Genomic DNA, 22,179 nt, shown 5'->3' on the forward strand with positions numbered 1-22,179 from the left:
ATATTTGTCCTGAGGGGCAAAAGACTGTCTCTGGATAGAGAGAAGACCAATATGGCCCATAGGCAAAAGGCAGTTTATAAAGGGAAAATGGGAAAGCACAAGTTAGGATGAGTGAATTGGCTTTGGCTGGGCATGTTAATTAGGGTAGCCAAGAGTGGACTTTTGAATGCTGGACTTCAGTGCTTTGGTACCTGAACCTCTGTGGTCAGTCTCTGGAGGAGGAATTGGAAAGCAAGGCATATCAGGGCCATGTTTGCCATAACCAGGTCCTTTAGAGCCCTTTTCACTTTGTTGTTTGTTTGTTTGTCATTTGTTTTTTTCTGTATGTAACAATACTGGATGTCCTGGAGTTTGTTTTGTAGACCAAGCTAGCCTTGAACTCAGAAAGATCTTGTCTCTGTCTTCTGAGTGCTGTGATTAAAGGCATATGCCACCATGCTAAGCAATGAAGCAATTAATTTAGTTTTTTCCTTCTCTTTATTTTTCTTTCTTTTCTTTTCTTTTCTTTTCTTTTCTTTTCTTTTCTTTTCTTTTTTCTTTTCTTTTCTTTTCTTTTTTTCTTTTTTCTTTTTTTTCAAGACAGGGTTTCTTCTATATAGCCCTGGCTGTCCTGGAACTCACTTTGTAGACCAGGCTGGCCTCGAACTCAGAAATCTGCCTGTCTCTGCCTCCTGGATGCTGGGATTAAAGGCATGTGCCACCAAGCCCAACCTTTCTTATTTTTCTTTATTCTTTTCACACTAGAGACAAGGTTGGCCTTGAACTCAGAAAGGTACCTGTGTTTTTATTGCTGTTTTGTTGCCAATGTCATGATTTTTCAACTTTAAGTTATTGCTTAATAAGCAATATAAATGTTATTTTCAGAAAAAAAAAAGCAGGTGGGGAAAAAGGCAATGTTGGGTTTTCTGGAATGAGCTTTGACAAATTACTCAACATATTAGTATAGAGGTTTTTCTTCTAGTAAATAGTAGACTATACCTAGGTAGTTGATATGTCATACACATAAAAAGTCTCTTTCACATAGACCCCTGAGTCTTAAGAGAAGCTATTTTTAATTAATAGCTTCTAGGAGAAAGAAAATAAGTTTTTCTAAGCAGGATGATTTGGGGCATATTAATCATATTCTAGGGTAAGTCTCAAGCCCACAGTCAAAACAAACTAGACTCCATATTTTATCTATTAATCTCTCTCTCTCTCTCTCCTTCTTTCTGTCTTTTAGAAAGAAAAAACATGAAATTGGATGGGTGTGTTAGGTACGAGGGAGAGCAAAATCAATATGAATAAAATATATGGTTTTCTTAAAGGATAAATAAAACATTATTAAAATAAATTTAAAACAAGTTTAAGCTTTCCTTAGTAAGCCTGGCAGATCATGTATTTCTAGGAAGATATTTCATTTTATATTTGCAATTTTTTTTGAGTATCATGATTCACTTGTATTCTTTTTTTAAAAATTATTTTATTAGATATTTTCTTCATTTACATTTCAAATTTATTTCATGAAAACATAGTTTAGATATTTAGGATTTTTATAAAATTTCTGCCTTATACTTGAATGAAATATCAATTTTTATTAACTCTTTGGGCATATCAATAATTTCCTATGGAGTTAGTGAAGGTTTTAGTATTCATAATGACCTTTAAACAGGAGAATTACTTCACAAAACAGACAGTTTTAATAAATACAATGTTATATGTGTTGAACAAATTAGCAAATGGAAATGTTAAATTCCATTAGGCTTTAATCTTACACAATCATTTATAACTAAAAATTGACCACCAAAACACAGATTATTTAGTGAAGAGAATTTGATATTAAGATTACTGACACTAATAAAAATCCTTTATTAGAAAGTAGAATTTCTGTTTGAACAATATCTTTGAATAGTATCTTGAAAGAGCTAAATTCAAGATAAAATTATTACAAACATATACTGCCCATCAATTGTGCTACTGAATAAAAGACTAAGATTTTTCTATGGGACCAAGAAATCTGACATTGTAAATGAAGGTTATCTTATATGAACTTTCACTCTTTGAGTTAATTGGATGTATCCAAAATTATGTCTAATAATATTGTCACATTCATGAGTATTCCTATAGTTTATTTGAATTGATCTCAGTTGCTTAGCTGCTAGAAGTACATTTTAGCATCTGTCATTTATGAACTATTTTGATTCAGGAATTCATTAATTTCTTATTTTTAGACTGCAAATGAATTAGCAATTGAAAAGATTAAAATTTGTTGGATTTCATCATGAAAAACATCATTTATAACTACAGATTGTCAGACCAAAATACTGGTTCTTTAGTGAAGAGAATTTGATTCTAAAATGACCAATGAAGTGATTAAATAAATTACAAAATTTAAGTCTAAGTAAATATTTTATTTATAGATATTTAAGATTTTCAGCAACTTTGACCTTATTTATCATCTTCATCATTTATTAATACTATGAAGGTATTGATACTTCTAATCTCAAACAAAGCAATAAATGATATTACAAAGTAAATATTAGTTTGATAGGCATTTTAATAACTGTAAAATATAATGGACAAACCAAAAAGATCTAGGAAAAAGTTAAAACGCTTGAAAACTACTTAATTAATGAATCACTTCAAGTTCAAGTTGCTGAGTAAGTCATTTTATTCTTTTTTATTTTAATTTTTTATCTTATTTTATTAGATATTTTCTTTTCTTCTTCTTCTTCTTTTTTTTTTTAACAAAGAAAATGTTATACCCTTTTCTAGTTTACCCTCCAAAAACTCCCTATCCCTTCCACCTTCCCCCTGCTCACCAACCCACCTACTCCCTCTTTCTGGCCCTGACAGTCCCCTATACTGGGGCATATAACCTTCACAGGACCAAGGGCCTATCCTCCCAATGATGACTGACTAAGCCATCCTCTGCTACATATGCAGCTGGAGTCATGAGTCCCACCATGTGCTTTCTTTGGTTGGTGGTTTAGTCCTAGGGAGCTCTGGAGATTCTGGTTAATTCATATTGTTGTTCCTCCTATGGGGCTGTAAACCCCTTCAGCTCCTTGGGTACTTTCTCTAGCTCCTTCATTGGAGACCCTGTGCTTTGTCCAATGGATGGCTGTGAGCATCCACTTCTGTATTTATCAGTTACTTCTGTATTTATCAGTCTCCTCTCAGGAGACAACTATACCAGGCTCCTGTCAGAAAGATCTTTTTGGCATCTACAATAGTGTCTGGTTTTAGTGGTTGTTTATGGGATGAATCCCCAGGTGGGGCAGTGTCTGGATGGTCATTTCTTCAGTTTCTGCTTCACACTTTGTTTCTGTAACTCCTTCCATGGGTATTTTGTTCCCCTTTCTAAGAAAGACCGAAGTATCCACACTTTGGTCTTCCTTCTTTGTGAGTTTCATGTGTTCTGCAAATTGTATCTTGGGTATTCCTAGCAATTCAAATTGCTGAGTAAGTCATTATAAAGCTACTTTCACTCAGATAGCTTATGACCAAATGACCGAAACGATGCATTAACATTCTGTTGAGTAAAAAGTAGTCTGTATGAGTACAGAGGCAAACATGAAGTGAAGGTAAAACTGTACACAAGTATACCGTTAGCTTCAAAGGAGTGGAAAATTTAAGCAAAGACTTCTTAGAAAAAAAGTTGCAATGTTTTTGAGATTTTATTTTATGATTTGGGATCAAAAGTTTTACCAATAATTAATAAAAAGCTACCTTTACACATACTAACATATATTTCTAGCATTTGTAGGAATTATCAAGAACTAATTACTCCTATGACTTCTAGTACATCTAACATCTTAGATTTTGAAGTAAAACTTAATCATCTCATTTCTTTTGACAAAATTTGAATAAAGTATATTGTATTTCTATTATTTAATGTTAAACATTACAAAGTTGTACTTTTTTGCCCCTTTATAAGTATCCAAAGATTTATTTGAGGTTCAAGTTCATTTTCAAAAAGCTATTCTCACAATGTTACAATCGTCTCTTCATTGTTCTTTTCATCACATTAATTACTTCCTTATTTCTCAGACTATAAATAAAGGGATTTAATAAAGGAATTACCAGAGTATAAAAAATAGCAACAGGTATATCTTTATACCCTTCATTAAGCGAACTTGGTCGAATATACATGTAGAGGAGAGACCCATAGAATATTGACACAGACAGAAAGTGGGATGCACAAGTAGATAAGGCTTTGCTTCTTCCCTCTCTCGACTTCATTNTGAATATAGTAAAAAGGATGCAGAAATAAGAAATGAGGACTATAGTAATGGTAAAAGTTTGAACTGAACCAGAAAAGATGAGTATCATCAGTTCATTGATATAAGGGTCAACACATGAGAGTCTGTATAATGGAAGAACATCACAAAAGAAGTGCTTGATTACATGAGACCTGCAGAAAGTTAACCTGAACAAGAACCCTATGTGAATCATGGAATGTAGGTTTCCTGCTATGTAGGCTCCTATGGTCATTTGAAGGCAGAGTTTCTTGGACATCATGCTGTGGTACTGCAGTGGGTTGCATATGGCCACATAGCGGTCATAGGCCATTGCTGCCAGAAGAAAGCAGNCTGNAGTTTCAGCAAGACAGAGAAAATAGAACTGTGCCATGCACTCATAGAGAGAAATCCTTCTGTCCACAGAAAAGAAGTTCTCTAGCATCTTGGGAGTGATGGCACAGGAGCANCAGGAGTCCATCAGAGCCAGGTTGCCCAGAAAGATGTACATGGGTGTGTGGAGACTAGGTGCCATGTAGATCAAGGCCACCAGCCCAAGATTCCCCACCATGGTAACCAGATAGATGGCAGAGAACAGTAAGAACAGAGGTGTCTTCAAGTCTGGGTAATCTGAGAATCCTATGAGGATGAACTCTGTTGTCAAGGAGTAGTTGTCCTCAGTCATTTTCAGCTTCTCTGTTGACAATGGATAGGGATGTCAGATTGCAGGTGTGGTCTGATTATTTCCCACTTTGCTTTATATACCAGACAGAGAATTCCTTTTTCAAACATTACCTACTGTCTTTGCAATGAATCTCTTTTATTTTGCAGAGTTCTTTTTTCCTTAAAGCATTACCATCTTTGAGTGTTAAAATTCTTTGAACTACTTGATACTTCCATGGTATAGATAAGTAAATTGAAAAAGGCCAATTGTGCTAATTTGATGGTCTTCATATGTGTACATTTCTATAATCAGAACATCCAATGAAGATGGTGAAAATTTCTTTATTCTAATAACTAAGTGCAATGTATAAAGTTAGGTAAGATAGAAATTTTAATGTAGTTTTTTGCTTCACTTAGCAGAGTATTTTGTGATCTTACATATATTCTAAAATCTCATCCTTTCAGAAAGTCATATTAATTATTGTGTTATACCTCCCTCTACTTTCATATAACTTTCCCTTATTCAGAAGAACAAAAATGGGGTGAAATGTAGAAAGAATAGAAATGGTAAGTAATATATTTAGCAGCAAATGTTACAAGTAGAAATAAGATAGAATACCTCTTCCACCTCTTCCACCTCTTCCACCTCTTACCTGATTTTACTGAGAATATTTTTCTCAATACTTTTCTGGAAACATATATAGACATAAAAATTTTATGTTACTCAGATTTGGTTTGTTGTTTTATTTGTTTTATTTTTTTCCATTACTCTTACTTCCTCCCAATATTTTAAAATCAGTTGTCTTACAAATATGCCAAAATTATCTTCATATCTCTCCCAGATTAAAGATATTTAAACACTATGAGATCATTTTGTATGTGAAACTGTTTAACCAAATTTTAACTCAATTTCCTAGACCAAACCAGTGTCATATTTTGAATAATGGGGCACATTATCATCAAGTAACAAGATGCACAATTTCTTCTGCATAATTTCTTAATTTATCTCTTTTCATTTTTCTTACACATGTCTCAATAATTTTAACTATACTTAAAGCATTTTGAGGCATATTGCTACAGAATTATAAAGATGATGATTTAAAAGAAGAAATTATCCCAATCCTAACTCCTGTCAGTGATCTTGACCAGGTGATCATATTTTCTAAATCCTAATAATGAATCCAAGTGACAGCTTTCCTTTTCTCATAACATTATTACCTTGAAGAAGACTCTTGATGATGCAGTTTTCTTGAAGTCGTCTACAACATCTGCTTCTCACAGTCAAGGAACTGGGGAAGACCTGAATGAGGAGAAAATATTGCCAAATATATTGTATTGAAAAAAAATTTAAAGAAAGAAGTTAATTTGATAAAAAAGAAACGAAAAGGAAGATAATAGCCCTTATACCTCTTGCCTGATTTTACTGAGAGTATTTTTCTCAGGATATTCTTTGCTTTGTGGTACAAGTGTCAGAACTTATGAATATATGTGTATCCTTCTCTAACATTTTTTCATCAGCATTAAAATCCCAGGGGTGATGTATAAGTCCATGTTAGTAATTATGCCCATTACACTACAAAGTAAAAAAAGTCTCCCATCAAGTCCCAAAGGAATTTCCCTGCACTGACACTAGAGTGCTGGATATATTAACCCCTAAGCTGTATAAACCACTTAGGTGTACCTGGCAATGTCCTGTGGAACCACGAGCTTTGAACAATCAGAATGTAAGCTCAGAGACCATTTTAATCATCTGTGGTTGTCAGACTTTTGCAAGTCTCTTCACCACTGTTCATGTTTAAACGTGTGTATAACGTGAAAATCTATCCCCGGATCTGTTCATTTACATAGCTCCTCTCCATGATCTTCTACTTAGGATATTTCCTCTGCTCCGCTCTTTCAATCCATTTTACTTTCTCTTATATAGGCATTTCTAAAAGTCTCTGGGCCCATGATAGCTAATTTCTTAGTCTATGTGGGATTTTATTCAAGAAAGCATAAGAAAAAATGCCAAATTATTTTCCACCAGTTGCCTTTTAAACGAAATTTATTATTTTATGTGTAAGTGTGTCCTACGTGTGCAGTGTCATTAGAAGTATGTTATCTATCTTCAGTCTCTAGGAGGTAACCACAGGTGAATAAAAAGCAACAGACAGGAAAAACGTAGCTAGTATGAGCAGAATAGACAGAAGCTTGTTAATAATTTACATAGAATGCATGTGTAGGGATAGATACATGCTCAGTTGTTAAGAGCTTGTACTGCTCCTTCAGAGGACTTCAATCCCAGCTTCCACACCAGTCCCAGGGAATGTGACACATCTGGCCTCTGCAGGCACTGACATTCACAGCCACATACCCACACACAGATATGCATATGCATAATTAAATTATTTTATATAATGTTATAATATATAAAATTGTTTTATGATAACATCAATTTCTCACTGTTATAGGACAGAAAAATACAATCAACTCACATAGTAAAATTCTTAAAAATAGGTGAACCTACTACACCTTTTATTTTACTTTCCAAATAAGAATTACAATGGAGACTGGAGAAATGGTTCAATAAATAAGAGTAATTGCTGTTGTTCTTCCAGATGACTTGGGTTCGATACCCAGAATATACATGATGGTTCACAGCAGCCTGTAATTCCAATACTTGTGGTCTGATGTCCTGTCCTCTGTGCATGCTAGAATTCACATGATTCATATTCATACACACAGGCAAAACACCCTTACACATAAAATAATAAATTTATTTCTAAATGTTATTTCATTGAGTAAATGTATGACATTTTTATTATCCACTCCTCTGTTGTAGCACATTTAGGTCAATCTCATTTGATGGCTACTTTGGAAAGAGCAGTAGTGAACACAGCTGAGCAATTATCTTTGGTGTAGGTTGATATTTGTGCTTTTGAATATATGTCAAGGAATGTTATAGCTGGGTCATACAGTAGATTTATTTTTACTTTTTTGAGGATTCCCTGCGTTGATTTCTGAGTGAGTACACCAATTTGTATTCCCATCAGCAGTGAATGAAAGTTCTTCCTCTAACACCGGCTGCAGAATTTGTTGTCAATTGTTTAGTTTGTCTTCACTGTTCTGACTGGGGTGGGATGAAATCTCAGTTGGTTTAGTTTTTATTTCCCTAATTACTAAGGATAATGAGTACTTTTTGAAGTATTTCTTAGCTGTATTTTTTTTAAAAGAATGCAGAACCTTTAAAGCTCACATTTTATCCAATCATTTCTTTCAAAAAAGAATAATTGAACCAAGAAGGAATAAGAGTTAAGATAATTGTAGAAAATACCTCCTTATACAAATTTGTTTATAAAATTTCTTTCAAAGGTGACATAGATGCACATGCATATATCACATATAATGAAATACAATATATTTTAACATTGGTAATTGTACCAAATTGTACCAAACATGTCTTGGGAATTATGCAATTTAAAAGGCTGAATTTCACATGAATTATACCTCCATAAGAATGTTAAAAGTGAAAGAACAAATATATGAAAGAATTCTCAAGCATTCATTGCCTATAAGCCTTCTGTGAGAAACATTTAGAGAACATAAGCTTTGGCATCAGAAAACTGATGTACACAAGAAATGTGTTGCCATCTATAGAAAACAAAATCTGCCAGAATGGAAAAATACACGTTTTCAGAATAATTGATGTAAAACATACTTGCATTAGGTAAAAGTAATTACAGCAACTCCCTGATCCTCTGATACATGCCACTACTGCACTTAAGGTTATTGTTCCAGTTGGTTGTTGTGATTCATAGATACCATACCTGGGTTGGCAGCCTATTTCCTTTAGAAGCTTACATGGTGTCTTCTGTTACTATGAAATCCAGTCTTCAGAGATGCGGCATTCAGGTCAGTTCCAGGTCATGTCAGGGACCTCTGTGCCCTGTTTCTGAAGTCCATGTTTTTTTTTTTTTGTTTGTTTGTTTGTTTTTTTCAATAATAGGGACTTAGCTTTGACCTCTGGGGGCAATAGCAATAGTATGTATGTTTTGAGTAAATTATTAGATAGCCCTGACCAACAACTAATAGTGTAATGTCTGGCACAGAGGTTTTTATTAAGTGATCTTTGTCTTGTGAAGCGGTTACTGACAACACAGGTGTGGAAAATCCATTAAAACTATGTATGTATATTTATACACATAATTACATATATTATAGTTTTTTAAATTAGTTAATAGTATGATTGCTTTGTTTTTTGTTTTTTTGTTTTTTGTTTTTGTTTGTTTTTGTTTTTTTGTTTTGTTTTTGGAGACAGGGTTTCTCTGTATAGCCCTGACTGTCCTGGAACTCACTCTGTAGACCAGGCTGGCCTCGAACTCAGAAATCCATCTGCCTCTACCTCCCAAGTGCTGGGATTAAAGGCATGGCCCACCACTGCCTGGCCTTTTCAGACATTTTTACTGTTATCTTACTCTCCTGCCTTCTCCTGTATTCTATCCCTAAAGAACTTCCTTCTTCTACTTACCTGATCAGACCACTTGTGCCCTGTAATCCCGCATCATTTATTTCCTTGACTCTGGATTTTGAATTATTTGTGTATTCTGGGCATTAGTTCTCTGTGAGATGTATAGGCAGCTTCTATTCTGTGGGTTTCTTCTTTAGTTCTTTCTTTTTTCTTTCTTTTTTTTCTGTTAACTCTTTTTTTAAAAAAAAAATTAGATGTTTTCTTCATTTACATTTCAAATGCTATCCTCTTTCCTAGTTTCCTCTCTGAAAATCCCCTATACCCTCCCCCCCCCTGCTCCCCAACCTACCCACTCCCACTTCCTGGCCCTGGCATTCTCCTATATTGGGACCTACAATGTTCACAAGATGGAGGGCCTCTCCTCCCACTGTTGGCTGACTAGGCCATCCTCTGCTTCATATGTAGCTAGAGACACGAGCTCTGAGGGTACTGGTTAGTTTATATTGTTGTTTCTCCTATAGGGCTGCAGATCCATTCAGCTCCTTGTGTACTTTCTCTAGTTCCTTCATTGGGGACCCTGTGCTCCATCCAATAGATGACTGTGAACATCCACTTCTGTATTTGCCAGGTGTCTTAGTCGGGGTTTTTTATTCCTGGACAAAACATCATGACCAAGAAGCAAGTTGGGGAGGAAAGGGTTTATTCAGCTTACACCATGTTGTTTATATCACCAAAGGAAGTCAGGACTGGAACTCAAGCAGGTCAGGGAGTAGGAGCTGATGCAGAAGCCATGGAGGGATTTTCTTTACTGGCTTGCCTCCCCTAGCTTGCTCAGCCTGCTCTCTTATAGAACCAAAACTACCAGCCCAGAGATGGCACCACCCACAAGGGACCCTCCCCCTTGATCACTAATTGAGAAAATGCCTTACAGCTGGATCTCATGGAGGCATTTCCCCAACTGAAACTCCTTTCTCTGTGATAACTCCAGCCTGTGTCAAGTTGACACTAAACTAGCTAGTACACCAGACACTGGCATAGCCTCACAGGAGACAGTTATATCAGGGTCCTGTCAGCAAAATCTTATTGGTATATGCAATAGTATCTGGGTTTGGTGGTTGTTTATGGGACTGCCCTACCTGGGGATCCATCCCATAGTTACTGGTTTCTTAATTGAAACTTTTTAGTTTTCTGAGTCTCAGTTGTGAGTTGTTGGTCATAATTCTTTTGTACATGGAGTGAGTCTTGTTTCAATGTCTTCTACACTTGCATCTTGTAGGGTGCACATGTCTTCTTTCTGCTGTTTTAGTGTTTTGGGCTTCTAATTGAGGTCTTTGATTCACTTGAATCTCTTTGCAGGATGATGTATATAGACGCAATTCAGCTTTTGTATGTGAACATTGTTTTCTCAGCATCCTTTTCCTTGAAGATTCTATCTCTTCCGGTGTTTGATACCCTAGTGTAGGGGAATGCTAGGGTGGAAAGATGGGAGTGAGTAGGTGGGTGGGGGAGCACCCTCATAGAGGCAGGGGGAGGGGGATAGGATTGGAGATTACTGAATGGAAGACCTGGAAAGAGGAAAACATTTGAAATGTAAATAAGGAAACTATCCAATAAAAAGTAGTCTATTATAATATTCTGAATTCTCTTAGCCTCTGAGAGGGTGGCTCCTCTGTATCTCCCCACCCTGGGGAATCTGGTCTGTACAGAATTAGGTGAATCCTCTCCCACTGATGGCAGAAAAAGCAACCCTCTGCTACATACATGGCAAGGGTCTCAGACCAGCCAGTGTATGCTTTGGTTGGGGGCTTAGTCTCTCCAAGCTCCCAGGGTTCCAGGTTAGTTGACGCTGTTGGTCTTTCTGTGGGGTTGCCTTCCCCTTCAGTTCCTTCAGTACTTTACCTTACTTATCTATAGGGGCCCTGACCTCCATCGAATGTTTTGGCTATAGACCTCTGTCTCAGTCAGCTGCTGGCTAGAGACTCTCAGAGGGCAGCCATGCTAGGCTCCTGTCTGCAAGCACAACATAGCATCAGCAATAGTGTCAGAGATTGGTTCTTGCCTGTGGGATGGACCCCAAGTTGGGCCTGTCAGTGGTTAGCCATTCCTTTAGATTGTACTCCATTTTTGTCTCTGCATTTCTTTTTAATATGAGCAACTTTGTGTTGAACGTTTTGTACACAGACTGGTGTTCTAACACCTCATCGGGTGTCATGTCTGGTTACTGAAGGTGGTCTATTCAGGTTCCAGGTTCTGTATATCAACTGGGTTTTTTTTTTTTTTTTTTTTTTTTTGGCTAAGGTCACCTGCATTGATTCCTGGGAACTTCTCCCATCCCAGGCCTCTGGGACTTCCTAGATATTCCCACAAGTTTCCACCCCTACCCCCAGCCTCAGCATGTTTCCATTCATTCTTCTGGCTTTCTGGGCTTCTCTCCATGTCTCTCCCCATACATGATGCTGACTCCCTACTCCCTTCCCTCTCCCCTCTCCTACCTCCATCCCTTCCTCTTCCTCTCAGGACTATTTTGTTCCCTTCCTAAGTGAGGCTGAGGTATTCTCACTTGGGCTTTCCTTCTTGTTTAATTTCATGGGGCCTGTGTCATGTATCATGTGTATTCTATATTTTTGGGTAGTATCCACTTATCAGTGAGGACATACCATGGGTCTGAGTTACCTCACTCAAGATAATATTTTCTAGTTCCATCTATTTGCCTAAAAATTCATGATGTCCTTGTTTTTAATAGGCAAACCACATTTTCTGTTTCCATTCTTTGGTTGAGGGACATTTGAGTTGCTTCCAGTTTCTGGATATTAAACATAAGGCTGCTATGAACATAGTGGACCATGTGTGCTTGTGGTATGGTGGGGTATCTTTTGGTGTACCTTGGGTCTTCAGATAAAGCTATACCCAATTTTCTAAGAAGCTGCCCGATTGATTTCCAGAGTGGTTGTACAATCCCACCAACAATGCAGGCATGCTCTCCTCTCTCCACATCCTCCCCAGCAATTCTGACTGGTATAAGTTGGAATTTCAAGGTTGCTTTGATCTGCTCTTCCCTGATGACTAAGGATGTCTTTCTATACTGCCCCTTTTATAGCAATCACCGAGCTTTGAAAGGAGAGTGTGCAGTATAGATGTCTTGTTTAGGGCTAAGCAGTCTACCAATTCTTATTCTTTGTTCTTTGGCTGTTTATGTGTCTCTGTGTTAATCACCATCTACTGCTAATAGAAGCTTCTTTATTAGAATTGAGAGGTGCATTATTGATCTATGGTCCAACAATAAGTCATTAGGGCTTCATTTACACTACACCCATTTAATAGAATAATAGTAGTCAGTTCTTCCTTAGATCCCATGACCTTATGTATCTACTTGTTCTTGGCCCAACAGTGATACCAAACTGGTATGAGTTTTTTGTTTTGAAGCAGGACTCAAATACAATCAGAAAGTGGTTGCATACTTCCATGTTTAAAAGAAGATGGAGGTCTGTAGTCACATGATCATTTAATAAGAAAGGAGATAACAATGTGTAGACTTATATTCATGGTTTGTTTTATTTTTCAGTATAAAGAGAGAAAATGTAGACAAGAAGCTTATAAGACCACTTTGGAAATAATCTCTAGTTCTCTTTTGAGGATTTGTACATTAGACATGATTCCCTATATCTAGGGCAAGGAATGTACTGGAAAGTACTGAGTGATCTCACTCAGTAACCACACACTCTCAGGAACAAAGCTTCCAGACAGCGTTTATCCTAATCAAGTAATAATCATTAAAAACTTAATCTGAGGAAGTGTGCTAAAGATATGACTTTATGGTATTGATTTCTGAAGTATTAATAATTTGATTATTAAATAGTACTTAACTATTAATAATATACATAAAATTTTTCTAAAGACTAGTAGTTATAATTATAAAACAGTTTTTCTGTATTAGATGTATTTCTTTTGAAGCCTCAGAGTGTACCTTATTAAGGAAGTAAAGCTCTAAATTGTTTAAAGAGAATGAAAATAATGGCAGAAAGAAGGGACAGGAAGAGGAAGAGGAAGAGGAAGAATTTCTGAATGTTACCTACCCAGCTTTTGCCTGGAAATTTTAAACATTTTGGATATTGAAAAAAGTCATGCATAGTTGTTCAATTAACCAGACAATCTTAATCAAAGCATATGCTTAAACCTTTAAACATCTAGTTCTCATGTGATATTTATTTACTGAAGCTATACTATTGGAAAATCCAATAAGGGTAATAAAAGTAGCTATGATAGTTATTAAATTTACATATACTTATTTGAGTTAAAAATTTGGATGAAAAATTGACAAATTATTCTGGAATTACCTTAGGATACTGTTTAATAAATACAGTATAATGATTCAAGTCTAATACTTTATATAAATTGCATGTTTATTTTCTTTATTTAATACTAATAAAATCATTCTAATGAACTAATATTAGTGAGCTGCAGAAGCTGAAGACCGTTTAAAAATGGTATACATCTTTATAACTTTATTAACAGCATTTACTACTTCAGTATTTCTCAGGCTGTAAATAAAAGGGTTTAACAAAGGAATTATTATTGTATAAAATATGGCCACTGGTATGTCTTTATTACTGTCATCAAATGGTCTAATATACATGAGAAGACAGGCATAGAATATTGACACAGAAAAAAAGTGGGATGCACAGGTAGAGAGTGCTTTTCCTCTCCCATCTTTGGACTTCATCCTGAAAATAGTGAGAAGAATGCAGAAGTAAGAGACCAAGACAGTGGTAATGGTAAGAAATTGAATTGGCATTGAAAAAATATATATCATTAATTCATTGATAAATGGGTCTGTACAGGAGAGTCTATACAGGGGAAGAATATCACAGAAGAAATGATCAATGCGATTTGATTTACAGAAAGTTAACCTTAAGAGACACCCTACATGAAGAATAGAAATCAGATTACTGGCTACAAATGTGCCTATGCTCATCTGAATGGAGAGCCTCTTGGACATCATGGTGTGGTACTGCAGTGGGTTGCATATGGCCACATAGCGGTCATANGCCATCGCTGCCAGAAGAAAGCAGTCTGCAGTTTCAGCAAGACAGAGAAAATAGAACTGTGCCATGCACTCATAGAGAGAAATCCTTCTGTCCACAGAAAAGAAGTTCTCTAGCATCTTGGGAGTGATGGCACAGGAGCAGCAGGAGTCCATCAGAGCCAGNTTGCCCAGAAAGATGTACATGGGTGTGTGGAGACGAGGCTCCATGTAGATCAAGGCCACTAGCCCAAGATTCCCCACCATAGTGACCACATAGATGGTAGAGAACAGCAGGAACAGAAGTGTCTTCAAGTCTGGGTGATCTGAGAATCCCACCAGGATGAATTGTGTGGTCAAAGAATGATTTGTCTTCTCTATTCTCATTTTTCTGCTCGACAAAAAAATTGTTAGGAAATGTGATATTGCAGACAGAACATGTCTCTATTCTCTAGCTCTAGCTGCAGTGAACATGCATGGCTCTTCCCTGATATATGTCATGGTATGTTTTGTACTATGACAGGAAATCACACATAGATTGTGCACCTGGGTATTGTCTTGAGATATTTGTTGAGCAAACTCTTAGATACTTTACATGGATATTTGAATAGCTCTATATAAGTTTACGGTGAACATATGTGATTTTTTTATTTTTCAATATTGAAACTCTGCTTTGACAGTAACTTACTTTCCAAAAAATATTTTATTCTGTGGTCAATAAAATGTTTAAAGGTAAATTACCATTTAAATTTTGAATGGCTAGTCTGTAAAACTTGATAGAACTAGAATGAATTTGAAAATGTTTTTGTCTTAATTACATTTTCCAGCTAATATTACTGTAGGTTACTTTAAATGAAAGTTAAATTATTTTCTAAGATTGGATAAAATTGTAACTTTCATGGTGAAACATGCTTTTAATACCAGGACTTGAAAGCAGAGGTGGTAGGTCGCACAGTTTCAGGCCATGCTGGTCTACAGAGCATGTTCCAGGACAGCCAGGATTACCCGACCCCCAAAAGATTGGAAAGGATTATATAATATGATCATTTTCTTTTAAAATAATTTCTTTATTGATTTTTAGCATAATTTGACCTTACTCTACCTTGTCTGACAGATTTCCATAGAATTACTTCTAGTCTTAATCATCCCCATTTCTTAATATTTTCTGCCAGGTTGTCAGTGTTCTAGATGTGTTTTTTGTCATGTGTCTTAGTAATGAAGTATCTGCACACAGTGAACACATTGAAATGTATATGTTATATATCTTCTGTGAACTTTAAAATATTGTCATGGTGAATCAATGTTTTTCTATATTGAGTTCAATAAAGGTTTTACATGTATATGATTATTTAAACTTTAAATTCTTTTCTTCCTAACTTATATGTTAGAAATCAATAGCTACCCAAACTTATTAAATTTTAGTTTGGCCTAAATAATATTGAAATATTTAAATCCAGAAACAGAATGCACTTTTACAGTTATGATCATTTTTCTTCTAGGAATTCCTAGTACTCTCTGGCTTTAAGAGAGTTTCAATGGACAATTTTTAAAGAATAGCCTATAATAGTTTTTAAACAGCCTTACTTTAAAATCACACTGCAATTACTGTTTCCTTAGTTTCTATTGTCTAGACTGAACATAACACACTGTTTTGTTATTCACTCCCATAATATAGAAAGGTTTCTTGCACTGTGTCACTAATATCTTATAATTAAACTAATAAGATAAATTGTTGTTTATAATTTAAATATCATTAATTTTCAAATTTTGTTATTTAAAAAAACTTTTTAGCACTACAAAACATTGATTTCATCAACATATACTGCAAAATCAAATAGGCATGTTCATATTTAATTGAGCCAATGTAATTTTATTTTTAAAAATATTGTATTAGAACATGTTATGTAAAATTCATTTCTCTATGGGAAAATGCCTCTCTAGTGCCAAACATAATTGTTAAACTAAATCTGAAAAAGAATTTCACTCTCCACCCTAGAGTTATTTCTTGAGAGTTGTTGATAGCTTACCTGTGCATTTGCTGACAAAACTGTGGTGTCTTTGCCCTCACAAAACAAACCATTTACTGCTGCATTTTCTATTTCAGTATGTCTTCAGTTCAGAGACAAACCAAACATAAGTAGACAAAATGTAAAATTATACACTTATTTTAGATTTGCTTCTTTGTATATAGGAATGAATTTGAAACCCATCCACATACTACGAGTTCAATAACCATCATATTATATGACTAAACAGAATCATGTGATCTTTACAGAGGCCTTAANCCATTGGGGAATAATTTATGAAAATCTAGGACACATGGCTCATAGGCAGTGATAATTATTATGTTATCTTCAGGGCAAAAGTTAAGCAGAACAAACATTGATTCTAAAGGGAGTTCTTTGGCATTGGCAGTAGGTATTTCTGCAGAGATTTAATCTGAGACGCTGGTTCCCAAACCATGATTAAAATAAACAAACACCTTTGTTAGAGGTAAGAGAAATGAGACTTTGAGGTTAAATCAATGTTCAAGAAAGTTGGCTTTGACATCATCTTTATTGCTACTGTATTTGAATAACTTTGCCTCACCCAGATTGCTCCCATGGAAAGGATAATGGGTAGAGAAACAATATGGATCATCTGGTAACAAACCACTTTGAAAAGAAATTTGGATTTCTGGATAAAACAACAAAACCTAGTGCTGTCAACTGGAATCACATGGTTTTCTTTCATTTCATACAGTGTACCTGATCACATTCCTAACTTTTATGTTAGAATTTAATAGCCACCCAAACTTATTAAATTTTAGTTGGCCTGTATAATATTGAAATATTTAAATCCAGAAACCGAATGTATTTTTACAGTTATGATCATTTTTCTTCTAGGAATTCCTAGAACTCTCTGGTTATTTTTGGAAATAACTCTGACATTATGTCCTTCAGTGTCATTTATGTGTTGAGAAATAAACAGAATTTTAAGTTGCCATGTTCATGGCTATATTTCTGTGTCCAACTCCAAGATATTAGAAATAAATGGAAAGTATTACCATGGTTAATGTAAGCAATGCCATGATTACAAATTTATTGTACTTCTCTCTTACATCCTTTCTCTACTATAGATATGGTTTTTGTGTACAAGAAATGGTTTTAGACCCTATTTATGACACCATTTTTAGTCTTCACACTCATTATCTTGGTTTTATAAATTATTTTATTTACTTACATTCCAAATGTTGCTCCCTCCTGGTCTCCTCTCCCAAATCCTTAACCCATCCTCCCTCTTCTTTTCCTCTGAGAGGGTGCTTCCCCCACTGGCCATCCCCCTTTCCTGGGGCATCATGTCTCTACAAGATTAGGTGCATCCTCTCCCATTGAGGCCAGACAAGGCAGTCCTTTGCTGCATTTGAGCCAAGGGCCACAGACCAGCTCATGTATGCTCTTTGGTTGGTGGATTAGTCTCTAGGAACTCCCAGGTTAGTTGACACTGTTGGTCTTCCAATGTGGTTGGAATCCCCTTCAGCTCCTTCAATCCTTTCCCTAACCTTCCATATGGGCTCTCACCTCGGTCCAACGGTTGTCTGTAAGTATCTACATCTGTCTGAGTCAGCTGTTGATAGAGCTTCTCAGAGGACAGCCATGCTAGGCTCCTGTTTGTAAGTATAGCATAGCATACATAGCCTAGCCTAGCCTAGCCTAGCCTAGCCTAGCCTAGCCTAGCCTAGCCTAGCCTAGCCTAGCATAGCATAGCATAGCATAGCATCAGTAATAGTGTCAGGGCTTGGTGCCAGCGCAAATCTGTCTTAGAAGGGGGAACAAAATAATCATGGGAAGTAGAGGAAGATAGGAACCTGTGTGAGACAAGGGAGGGTGAAAGGAAAAGGGGACAGGAACAGGTATTGTATGTGTGTGTGTTTTGGGGGGTACAGGAGAGAAGCCCAGAGGGCCTGGAAAATGACTGGAATTATGTAGCTGCAGGTCATTGGGGTGGTTAGGGGTAACCTCTATATATTCCCAGAGCCCTGTGATGTGATAGGCTCCCAGGACTCAATGGGATGACCTTAGCTGACATGTCCAACAGTGGGGAAATGGAACCTGAGGAGATCACCTCCAGTAGATAGATAGTGCCCCAGTGGAGGCATAGAGTCACCAACATACCTTCAAGATTTTGGACATGGAATTGTTCCTGTCTAAAGGAAATGTGGGGACAAAAATGGAATAGAGACTGAAGGAAATGGCCAACCAGTGACTGGCCAACTTGGGATTCATCCCATGGGCAGGCACCAAACCATGACTTTGTCTTTTATCCTTCATTCTTAAGTATCCATCAACAGGGATATATCCACCATTTCTCTTTTTCTATTAGAGTTCAAATGAAAATATTTAATCTTAAATGTCATCTACATACTTTTAATCTTCATATGAAGTCTTTATGTATATTACTAATTTTCTAATTCAAAGTGATTGCAGTCTTTATGATATAAAGATATTTTATTGGATGTTTTACGTATTTACATTTCAAATGTTATTTTCTTTCCCAGTTTTCCCCTCTGGATCTCCCCTATCCCATCTCCCCCTCCCCACTTCTATGAGGGTGCTTCTCCTCCTATCCACCCACTCCCACCTCATTGCCCTGGCAGTCCTCTACACTGGGGCATCAAACCTTTCCAGGGCTTCTCCTCCTATTGATGCCAGATAATGCCATCCTCTGCTACATATGTGGTTGGATCCATGTGTACTATTTGGTTGGTAGTTAAGTCCCTGGGAGCTCTGGGGGTTCTGGTTAGTTGATACTGTTTTTCTTCCTATGGGGTTGCAAACCCCTTCAGCTCCTTCAGTCCTTTCTCTAACTCCTCCATTGGAGACCCTGTGCTCAGTGCAATGGTTGGCTGTGAGCATCTGCCTCGGTATTTGTGAGGCTCTGGCAGAGCCTCTCAGAAAACAGCTATAACAGTCTCCTGTCAGCAAGCACTTCTTGGCATCCACAATAGTGTCTGGGTTTGGTGTCTGTTTATGGGATGGATCCCCAGGTGTGGCAGTTTCTAGATGGCCATTCCTTCAGTCTCTGCTCCACACTTTGTCCCTGTATTTCCTTTAGACAGTAGCCATTCTGGGTTAAAAATTTGGAGATGAGTGGGTGGCCCCATCTTCCAACTGGGGGCCTTGCCTAACCTCTGGATATGGTCTCTACAGGTACTCCTTCCCCTTTGTTGGACTTTTCAGCTACTCTCATCCCTGCCGGGTTCTGGGAGCCTCTTGCTTTCCTGGCATCTGGGACTTGTTGGTGGCTACCCCCACTTCACTATCCCCTATTGATACACACTTGTGATCAAATTCCTGACCCTCTGTATATCATCCCTGTCTCCTCCCATATCTGATCCTGCTTTGCCCTTCCCCCCCTTCTCTCTTCCTCCCAAATCCCTCCTGCTCTCTATCTCCTGTGAGTATTTTGTTCCCTATGAAGGACTGAAGCATCCACATTTTGGTCTTCCTTCTTGAGCTGCATATTGCCTTAGATTGTATATTCATCCAGGTATTTTTCCTGGACAAGCCATATTTCATCTTATTTCCTTTTTTACTTTACATGTGGCAAACCTATCAGAATTGCATATACTTTAGGTATTTTATGATTATTACTTAATTTTTTATTAAATATATTTATTCACTTTGTATCCTAATTTGTTCCAATCCTAGAAACCCCTCACATGGCTCCTCCCTGCCTTCCTCCCTCCCCTTCTCCTTTGAGGGTGGTATCACCCCTTTAATATCCCCCTACCCTTGCACATCAATTCTCTGCAGAACTAGGCACATCCTCTCCCACTGAGGCCAGACAAGATGGACGATTTAAGGGAAATGGATTCAGAGGAAAGCAGGCAACAGATTCAGGGACAGTCCCTGTTCTTGTTGTGGCACCAGCATGAGTTTTATTTAAATTTATTGAAAAATAGAAATATCCACTATGCTGAGTAAGGTAAGACAGGCACAAAAACATGAGTTCTGTGTGATCTCAGGTCTGGAATCTAATGAAGCAGATGACTTTAGAGAGTAGAATCCTTGTTATCCAACTCTGGAAGACAATATGTGAGACAGTGGAAGGTGAATTGAGTAGTGAGCTACAGAGCATCAGGGAGATCAATTCGGGAAGGTAAATGCAGGTCATTAGTCACATTTTATAGAGGTCCAAATCTGAAATAAAGGATTTTATAGGTTTTACAACATGGAAGTGGTAAAAAAAATTTTTAGAAGGTAAATGTGTGTAGCCTGACAAACTTTGGATAATGCACACATGTATTGAACTATAAAATGGCATCTAAGATGTACTATTTGGTGATTGGGTATAATGTGTGTGAATGCATCCACATGCAGAAGCTGTGGAGGCACCTGCCTTATTCCTCTCAAAGGAAGTATCTTCCTATATCTGGCCAGCAGCCCCTAGCAATCCTAATGTTTCTACCTCTTTACCTCCACAGTGCTAGGACTACAGGCATGGTCACACCCAGCGTTTTACTTGGTTATTACGGTACAAAATCAGGTCCTGGATGTGGCCTGGCAATTTCCGATGAACTTTTATTTCATTAAGCTTTTTCTTTGTTCCATTTTTTGTTTTAATCTTAAAAATTTCCAACTTTTAATGTGGTGTTTTGTCCCTCTAAGTCTTGATGTTGCCCCTCTTTTTCATATTTCATGTAACTGTCACATCTTCTGAAATGCATCACTACAAATTTTTGCATGATTTTTTAAAACAATGTAGACTTGTTTTATTTTGGCAAAGTATACACACAAATAATATCAGACCTGTCACCATAGCCATTTCAAATACAGAATCCAATGGTTTAAAGCACATTCACAGTCACTGTCCTTGTGCAGATACCACAACCACTTAGTTCCAGAAGCTTTTAAAAATCTTTCCCAACAGAAATTGTATGTCCATTAAATCCTAATTCTCCATTCCGTCATACTCCCAAGCAGCTACCATTATACATACTATTGATGAATCTGGCTACTCAAGAGTCCATTATAAATGAAAGCATGTTTGTTTGGTTTTAAACCCAACATAAGTCACCCTACTTCAGAGCTCATCTCTGTTAGAGTTGAGCTATATATCCCTGGCTAGTCTGGAAGTCTTTACAGAGAAGATGAGCCTCAAACTCTCAGAGATCCTCCCCCTTCTTCCTTGATGGAATTAAAAGTGTATGATACTATACCCTTCCATTTTTCTATTCAAAATGCAGAATAAAATTCTATTTAATGGACAGACCATATTCTTCTATACATCCATTTAATTCTGGACATTTAGGCCTAAGTTGACTACTTTGAATAATACCATTATGAATAGGGGTACACAAACAACTAGTTCTAATTAGGACCACTATTGTTGGGAGGAAACCCTGACTAAAAGTGTGTTGCACTGGAAAGGGCCTATGTGATTTCCACTTTCATAGAGTAGTTCAACACTGTGGAAGTCAGGGCATAAACCTAGAGGAAGGAGCTGATGCAGAGGCCATGGAGGGGTGCTGCTTACTGGATTGTTTCCTCTGATATGCCTGTTTTCTTATAGAATTCAGGACTTTCAATCTAGGCATGGTGCCACCCACTATGGACTAGGTTCTCATCCATTAATCATGAATTAAGAAAATGTCCTATATATTTGCCAACAGTCTGATCTTAGGGAATTATTTTCTTTCTTTCTGTTGTCTTGCTTTCTAATTTTTTTTTCAATTTTATTAGGTATTTACTTCATTTACATTTTAAATGCTGTCCCCCAAGTCCCCTATACCCTTCCCCCTCTGCTCCCCTACCCACCCACTCCCCCTTATTGGCCCTGGTGTTCCCCTG

At 36.9% G+C, this 22,179-nt stretch overlaps 2 protein-coding genes across 2 annotated transcripts; both read right to left on the reverse strand.

Annotated features, from left to right (window-relative positions):
• Positions 1 to 3,972: 3,972 nt before the first annotated feature.
• On the reverse strand, positions 3,973 to 4,902 carry LOC110329927 (olfactory receptor Olfr180-like). Its single transcript, XM_021209868.1, has one exon. It carries the CDS (start codon positions 4,900 to 4,902, stop codon positions 3,973 to 3,975), a length of 930 nt encoding a protein of 309 aa, XP_021065527.1.
• An 8,872-nt stretch (positions 4,903 to 13,774) lies between these two features.
• Positions 13,775 to 16,551, reverse strand: LOC110329920 (olfactory receptor Olfr180). The gene is made up of 2 exons (XM_021209857.1): positions 16,375 to 16,551; positions 13,775 to 14,738 (listed from the first exon to the last, which is right to left on the reverse strand). Exons 1-2 carry the CDS (start codon positions 16,425 to 16,427, stop codon positions 13,775 to 13,777), a joined length of 1,017 nt encoding a protein of 338 aa, XP_021065516.1. The 5' UTR covers positions 16,428 to 16,551.
• Between the last annotated feature and the right edge of the window lie 5,628 nt (positions 16,552 to 22,179).

Source organism: Mus pahari, chromosome 12 (genome assembly GCF_900095145.1).
Source record: "Mus pahari chromosome 12, PAHARI_EIJ_v1.1, whole genome shotgun sequence".
NCBI lineage: Eukaryota > Metazoa > Chordata > Mammalia > Rodentia > Muridae > Mus > Mus pahari.